The 9089-nt window shown below is 34.4% G+C and overlaps 1 protein-coding gene across 1 annotated transcript; it reads left to right on the top strand.

The window, feature by feature from the left end:
• Positions 1-123: 123 nt before the first annotated feature.
• LOC118270002 (peroxisomal membrane protein 11C-like) lies at positions 124-8311 on the top strand. Its single transcript, XM_035585414.2, has 4 exons — positions 124-430; positions 1275-1439; positions 1803-1990; positions 6814-8311. Exons 1-4 carry the CDS (start codon positions 371-373, stop codon positions 7094-7096), a joined length of 696 nt encoding a protein of 231 aa, XP_035441307.1. The 5' UTR covers positions 124-370; the 3' UTR covers positions 7097-8311.
• The last annotated feature ends 778 nt before the right edge of the window (positions 8312-9089 follow it).

Below are 9089 nucleotides of genomic sequence, written 5' to 3' on the forward strand. Positions count from 1 at the left end.
TTATTCATAACTAATCATGAAACTCTATAGAAAAGAAAAACTGGACGAAAACGCAACGTAACTAAACGCAAAGTTAATATGGCCGATCTGTCAAAGTAATGTCAAAAGCGTCATCGTCAGCTGTCTTTGACAGGCTAGTGGACAGTTGGACGCTTTCGAAAACGAAGTGGGACTCGAGTCTCAAGGTTGCGAAACGCTAACAATCTAATAGATTGGAGAAATGTAATAGTTATCAACCGTAAATGTACTCAGGCGCACGCTTCCGCGAGTTTTGTGATAGTGCGCGAATTCGGACTGGCCATTCCGTTAGATAATAAATCAGTTTCATACAATCTTGAGATTTTGATAAAAACAGTGAAGTTTTAGTGAAATGTCTTCGATAGTGGACGATATTTGTGATCTTTTGGACAGCTACAATGGGAGAGACAAGGTATGGTATGCGGAAACACGGCGGCCTTGGTATTTACTTGGTACTTACACCGGTTACACTAGTAACCTGACTCTCATAACTTTTATTAATATCTGTCAATATACCTAATTACTTCTAAAGAGCGGACCTTTGACTCGCATTATCTGCCTAATTACAATGTAATTTTATGATCTTTAATTCATAATAAAGATAATTTTTTATCCATGTGTTGTTTTATAACTCATGTTATTTATTACCAATACAATAAGCAAATAAAATTATTATCTACAATTTTTATTTCTTGCTTAACAGATTGGAACGAAAGAGATGCTCACTTAACATTATAAGATTATAAATAAAACAGTTTCATCATTAAAAAATAATATTTATTAAATACCTAAATCCACTCAACATACAATAGCTTGTTGGTTGATACAAATTGCTTAAACATGTTATTAAATATTCAAATGGCAAATAATATGTAAATACTACAATAAGGAAGCAAACTTATTTAATTTAAAATTCTCAAGTTCATTACTAATTTAATTCTAGGAATTTATAGATGACAAAATATTCAAATTTTATACAAATGTTAAGATTAACCTTTTGTCTGCCAGTACATGAGACAAAATAGAAAACATATTGTGTCTTGTGTGGTTAATAATGTATATACTTTTTTTTATTTTGGTCATATGATTTTCAGCTACACAATGTCCTTTGTTTTGATAAAACACTATGTATATTTTCATCTGTTTTTCATGAAAATAATAATACATTAACTAGCACTTTAAAATAAAACAATTATTTGTTTTGTAATGTGCCAGGTGTTGATTTTATTTAATTTTGTTTTGTTTTATTTATACAGGTGGTCCGTCTAGCTTGTTATGCATGCAAACTGTATGGATGTGTTCAAGATGAGAAGCCGTGGCAGTCAGCCGGCTCTCGGTTGTCCAATGCCAGGATGATGCTGCGACTCTTCGATGATATCCCCATGATCAGGCACACATACAACTATGGTTTAGGACGACATGTAGGTATCAACTAAATAATTTTGCTAGGAAAGCTAGGAAAAACAGTAATTACTACAAATTGATCTTTTAGTCTTACTTTTTCCTCTATTTGTTGTAACATTTCAAGTTTGATATTGTAGAATTCATTGCAAAGTAAAATTGTTACAGAATTTATTTTTTAAACTAAATTCTTAACTTCTATTACGACATAATTTGATATGCAAATTAAAGTATCAAATTTATTTAAACACATGAAAAACCAACAACTGTACAATTTGATAAGAAAATGGGGTATAATGTGACAATAATGCAAGAAAAAGCCAATAACAATTATAGGTATTCACGAATAGTAGTAGAATTCATAACATACTCCGTTTTCACAGGAAACTACAAGAGCAGCAGCAATACTAGGAGTAGTAGCCAACATGGTGGACCAGGCATTCTTACCGGTGGAGAAGGCATGCTGGCTGTATGATGTGGGCGTCCTCAAGCTGTCAGACGACACTGCTTACAAACTAGAGACTGTCAGCACAATGCTGTGGGCTGCTAGTCTGCTTATATCACTTATACAGTAAGTACTTGATGCTAATATTTCTTTAGGGTTGTATATACAAATTCTCTATCCTCACACCCCTATAAAGGCTTCTGTACTCAGTCCCACTGGGTTTTTGCTGAGCGCACATGCCGCCGGCTCGTGTATTAGTCGCTCTTGCTACCATTCGAACAACGCGGCAATAATAAAAATATTCTATACCAAAAACTGCATTAATATAGTTTGGCTTGATGTGGTCCAGAAATCGAAATCTCGTCACTCATAGATACAAGAAGGGAATACTATTACTGTCTTGCCCAGTGGCGGATTAAAGGTCCAGAGCGCTCTAGGCAATCACTTTATCGGCGCCCCTGTACCAGCCATAAATGGCCATCCTAATACTAAAAATTTTAACTAGTTGTTTTTGCAATTACGATGACGTTGTATCATCAAACCCTAGACTTTAGTAGACCAGGACCCTTGTACTTACGCTAATGCTTGTAGATATAGATTGTGTAAAAGCTTAAATAATTTATTATTATTAATAAATGAAACAAAATAAGTTTTGTATATTTGTTTAATAAATAATTGTATCAATTTGCTAATTGAATGTAATATTATAGATGCATCCTTAACATTTGACGGGTGCCCTGCAAATTTTGCTATGGCTAAGATTTTAGGTTGTAATTTGGAGTCACCAGAAAATATCACACCCTTTTTCAAAGTTAATGGACAAGAGATTGTTATAATTCCAGACCCCGCGCACATGTTGAAATTAGTTAGAAATACACTTGGTCAAAAAAAAGAATTATTAGATGCAGAGGGTCGAACCATTTCGTGGCAGTATATTGAAAAATTAAATGAATTGCAAGAAAGAGAAGGTGTTCATTTAGCTAACCGTCTCAAAAATCAGCATGTTAACTTTACAAAGCAGGTTATGAAAGTAAAATTAGCCGCGCAAACTTTCAGCAATTCTGTTGCCATTGCCAAACCATGAAATTGCCAGAGTTTTCAGGATCAGATGCCACAGTCGAATTTTAGTTCGATTTGTAAAGTTATCAAATCTACGTGCTACAATATTACTTAACCACCCGAAAGCTCCGCCAATGTTAACCGCCAGTCAACTGGATGGTATTAGAGATCTTATAAATACTTTAAAACCCATGGAAGCTGTGACAAAAGAAATATGTGTAGAAAAATTTGTAACATCAAGCAAAATTATACCAATAGTATCCTGTCTTATAAAAACATATAGTGCTATAAAGACGGAAACGGATGTTGGCTCTGCAACCAAAAAATATTTATATTATAATTATTGGAAGAATTAAGTAAGAGATTCAGTACAGTGGAACAAGTACATGTTTTAGCTACCACGACACTACTGGATCCGAGGTTCAAGAAAATTCATTTCTCTGACAAATTAGCATGCTCCAGAGTTATTAATAAAATTAATAATATGATTGTAACTTCAAAACAACAATTAGAGAACAATACAAATCATGAAAATCCAGAAAAAAATTTGGAAATTCAGATGAAGGAAGCAGAAGAATCTAACATTTGGGAATTTCACAACAAGTTGGTAAGAAATCAGCTGCAATCAGAAAGTCAAGGAGACGGTTTACAAGATGAATTAAAACATTATTTAACACAGCCTGTCGTCGACTTCGAAACGTCAGACCCTATCACATATTGGTATCAGCAAAGAAATTCCTTGTACGGCTCAATAACACCGATTGCCAACAAATACTTTTGCATAGTTGGAACATCTGTTCCATATGAAAGGCTTTTTTCTGTTGCAGGCAATGGTCTCCGTATATTCTAAAAAGGTAGAAATAATTCTGTTTTTTTTTCTGTGTTTCATGTTTAACCCGTTTTATTGTATTTTAAAGATTAACTAAAGATTTAAAAAAATCGTTAAGATTGATCAGTATTCTTCAATCTTTTTTTTGGTACGGCATTCGAGGGGTATCGCTAAATCTATTAAAGTCATACCTTCAGGATAGGCAACTTAAAGTTCAAATAAACAAAGTAAACTCACATGGGGCTAGCGTATCTATGGGTGTACCTCAGGGATCAATACTAGGTCCATTCCTATTTTTGGCATATATAAATGACTTGCCCCATTTATTCAAAAATGAACCTCAAATGGTATTATTTGCTGATGACACATCACTAGTTTTTAAAATAAACAGACGAACAAATAATTATGACGACGTAAATGATGCTCTAATGAAGGTTCAGAATTGGTTTACAGTCAATAACTTAGTCTTAAACGATAAAAAGACAAAATGTATTAGATTTGTTTTGCCAAATGTTAAAAGTAATAAATGTGACATATTATTGAATCGTGAAAAATTAGAATTTGTAAAAGAGACTACTTTCCTGGGAATCACCGTAGACGACAAATTGCAATGGGGTCCTCACATTACATCTCTAGCGGGACGATTAAGCTCTGCAGCTTATGCTGTCTGGAAAATCCGACAGTTAACCGACATAGACACGGCAAGACTAGTGTACTTTAGTTACTTCCATAGCATCATGTCGTACGGCATTTTACTGTGGGGACAGGCTGCTGACATTGAGTCTATTTTTATTTTACAAAAGCGCGCCGTCAGAGCTATCTACAATCTTGGTCGTCGCGAATCTCTCAGGGAAAAGTTTAGGGAGATCAATATTATGACCGTTCCATGTCAATTTATCTATGAAAACATTATGTATGTTAGGAAAAATCTAAACTTGTTTGACAAAGTGTCTGACAGACACAATTATGAAACTAGACATAAGGATAGATTGAGCCAGCCATTCTTTAGATTGTCAAAAATAAGTAAGTCGTTCATGGGATTCGGTGTTAAATGTTATAACAAAATTCCAGAGGAAATAAAACACCTAAATGAAAGACAATTTAAATTATGTATTAAAAAAACGATGTGTAGATTAGCATACTACAAATTGAATGATTATATAGAGGATAAAAATGCTTGGAGGCAGGCTGGTCCAGCTCCACAGGGTAACGAAAAAATAAAGTAATTCCAATAATGTAATAATAAAACCATGTTATTTCAATTTGTTCTGTTAAATTAGATACAATCATTGTAAATGTGAGAGCCCTGTAATTAGCTAAAACTGTATTAGACTAGTAGAATGCACTTGTGTCAGCTTGGAGTTGTCATGCTCACTCAAAGGTCTCATTGGCGGTGGCACGGGCATTGGATCGCTCGATTCCCTGCAACATGGTTGAGTTGGTCGGTGCTGGTGTACGTGTCATGTTCGTGAACGGGCGCTGTCAACTGGGACTGGTCAGCTCCAGACTGCATTAAGATTATTGTCCTCAGGGTTATTTTCTTTTTCTATCACTTTGACTAAATATTAGTTTTACATTGTTCTCACATAGTTGAAGCAATCGAAACAATGTAACCATGAATTGTATTGTGAAACTGATTGGAAAAGAGTAACCTATGGAGTTTCTTGCTCGTTCTTCTCCATAGGAATCTACACTTTGGAACGAGCAAATAGCTTCACTAGAGGACTGACCGACAGACTGACATTATTAATATTATTATATTTGCTTTGACGTTCAAAAGTGCCTTCCTGGTCTAATTGAAATAAATAATTTTGACTTTGACTTTGACTTTGGTATTCTTTTCTTTATTCTAGGCATTACGGTTCAGTAGCTATATAGGTTTTTTGTTACGATGAACTTGCGAGTCGCGCGCGGTTCGGATGCCGTGCGCGGCTGGACGTTAGAGAGATAAACGGTCGCGCGGGCCGGACGTTTGAGTGGTTATATGATGCACCACTAGGTTTCTTTTTTAATTCACTCATTCTTTGAGAAATACTCTAAAAGGTAATTGATACACACAAATACCACAGCGAGAAAGTAAACAATAGGAGCGTCGAAGCGCGCGTAACTGACTGACGACGACGCGACGTGACGACAAAACTTAGTTGCCGCCACCGCGCTAGCCGCGCCTCTACCCCGGCGGCAGGGATCTCCGGAATCTATTGCATGCAAAGTAACATCCGACGCTCGAGAACGACGCAACGACGCAACAAACGCGCAATATTGCATAATACGAGTATATCGATGCTTGTGTTGTGCAATATAATCTATTGCAGATCAGCATTTAATTCTTAATCGTTGATATGTTATTGTCTTTATTTATTTAAAAATTCTGAGATCCCGCGCCCCTAGGCACGTGCCTAGTTTGCCTTATGGATAATCCGCCTCTGGTCTTGCCAAATATATCGACCGGAACTTAAGTGCAGTATAGTCTTACGCACGCGACAGTACAGTTCGACTATACAGTTAAATCGTAAGGTGTGTAGGCTGCATGGACCTACAATTTACCTGTACAGTTAAAATTGAAGGCGCGTAGTGTGTAATATAGTTCTTATCTAGTTATTATAACGATTTCCGTGTCCGACATTCTCTTTGTCTCTATTCATAGATCTATATGTCGCTTATTTACTTCCTGTATCAATCAAATGCTAATTATTATCTTATGGTTAAGATTACTTACTGTCTTACGACACATTTATTGCAATCACTGTAAGTTCTATTTTTTAGTTCATATCGCACAATAATAGTGCACATTTATCTGATTCGGAAATTGATAAGAAATATAAATTGATAAAGACATCATGCGGATGCAAAACATTTAACGTTGTTCTTTTTTTTACCAATTTTATCTTGTTTTTAGATATGATCCTCCAAAAAACAACTCGAGATTTAAGATAGTTATTTTATTTTGTTGTCATGGAACAAACCTGAGACCTCTTGGTACTCGTGCTTGCAATAGCACTTGACCAACGAAATAGTCTGAAAGACAAAATACTTCATTAAAATTTATTTTTCTTTCTAGAACATCAAGCTCAATAAGAAAACTATGGTGGAGTCGTGATTGTTTACAAAAAGCATCAGAAAATGGTGGAGCCGATGCCAAGAAACACCTAGACGTCAGACTTATATTAGAAAGCATAGTAGCAGGAAAACTATGCCTGGACATCACCCACGCTATCAGCTGCCTGCCCGAGGGTTGGCTTTGGGGAGAAAAGATTGGATCAACGAAAGTAGCGGCCATAGCAACCACATCATCAGTCATAGGTATTGCCATGTACTTCGCGAAGAAACGATTATTGAAATAAATAAAATTATTATAGATATATTTGACATCGAAAATGTGACTATTATACTTCCAATTGCTAGTAACGTCTTTATTACGCGGTTAATAAAGGCGATTTTCGACTAACATGCAGTTGGTCGATGTAACTAGTTAGGTATTTCATATACCGGTTGGCAGGTACAACCTATTTGTGAATACTGTATATTTTGCCTTTGTATTCATTTTATTTAGTTTACAAGAGACTGTTGTAAAGATACCTGAATGTATTGGTAACAAACATGTGTGTTACATAGAAATACTAATTTTCCTATATGTAGGTACCTAAATACACTTTGATGTTACAAATGAAAAATTCCCAAATGATTAGTATTCTTATTAGAAAATAAAAAGCATTACCTATCAAAATGGCGACAATCAATAAATCTTGCCAACTTGCCAATAAATTGCGGAAAGTTGATAACATCAAACAACAAAAAATAATACGCAGATTACTTTAAATAACAAAACGTCAATTAGTGCCAAATATTCAATTTCCGGGTTGTATAAGTTTGTGGGGCTTTGTATTTGCACTGCTCAAATAGAATAAATTATAGGTAGTTTAATATTAACTATATTTACTTAAGGTAAGCGTCCACAGACCCGCATCGTACGCATCGCACGCATCGGACGGATCGCATCAAACGGATTAATTTTTAGTCCGATTCGTGCGATGTGGGATTGTGGACGCTGATCTTTACACTGCATAACTAATTCACGAATATATTTAAATAGCTACACACGCAATGTTGTTGAAATCAAATTTTGTTGTGAATAACTCTGTACAAATAAGCTATGACAACGTAAAAAGTGTAATGAAAAAATGCATTTAAATATGTAGAGAGGGAATCCCGCTATCTCATTCGAACATGTTACTTTAATGGCGATGTCGTCATTTTTATCGTGCATTATGTTGAATGACTTGTTTCAATATAATCTATTGAGGGCCTTCTTTACAATATCTGACTAAGTTGTCTATAGCCACGCCCCTTTGTACCAGATAATATGCAACGTAATAAACACGTTAAATTATCCATTAGTCAAACTAAAAGAAACTTAATTAAACATTTAATTAAATTCCGTTCCAATGTTGTTTAGACTTCTACTTAAGTACCAACTTTTTTAGCTGTAGCTAATCCGTTTATGTACATTTCATAGTTCATAATGTTAGATAGATATAAAAATATACAACTTTAACTGATATTCTGTTTTATTTCAAAAAATATGACCAATAACCAATACATTATCATATTTATCTTTGTATGTAATGTCGTTTTCCAATCATATTTGGAGATTAGATGTGGTAAAAGAACTTGAGTTGTGATAGCTAACCATTTAGGTACATTTTGCATTGGTACAAATATTTCAGCAAAAGTATGTTAAGATTATTATTTTGTGCCAACTTGATCTAAATGTAGATCAATTTTAAAATATGATAACAATTGATAAAATAATTATGCAGAATGGGACCGTAATTGTTGTAGCGAATTAGGTTCTACTATATTACTAAATACGATAACTGATTTTATTTATTTTTATATGCTTTATTGTACACATTTAAGTAGCTTAGATTACATAAATTTGAAGTAGTATGAGTCTAATGAGCGGTCTTATCATACAATGGTGATCTTGCACTGAAAATTTATAAAATACTCTTTGCTATGTCTGCAAGCCTGGTATCACATACTTCTACTTATATCTATATTATCTTAAATGTTATTTGAAAAACATTTATTTACTTATAAGGCTTTTATTTCATTGCTAGTATTCAAGGAACGTAGTAGGTAGCGTTCAATAGGTTCTACCAGTTTTCCAATGAAAGATGGAAGATGTATGTTATGTTTCAACAGAAGGAATATAGACCATTCATATAAAACAAATACCATTGTAATACATCAAGTGTTTATTTTACTAATCATAGATAAGTGTAGTTCATAAAGCCATAGTTATCATACACAAGATAGCTATAAGACACATAC

Source organism: Spodoptera frugiperda, chromosome 30 (assembly GCF_023101765.2).
Source record: "Spodoptera frugiperda isolate SF20-4 chromosome 30, AGI-APGP_CSIRO_Sfru_2.0, whole genome shotgun sequence".
Taxonomy (NCBI): Eukaryota; Metazoa; Arthropoda; class Insecta; order Lepidoptera; family Noctuidae; genus Spodoptera; species Spodoptera frugiperda.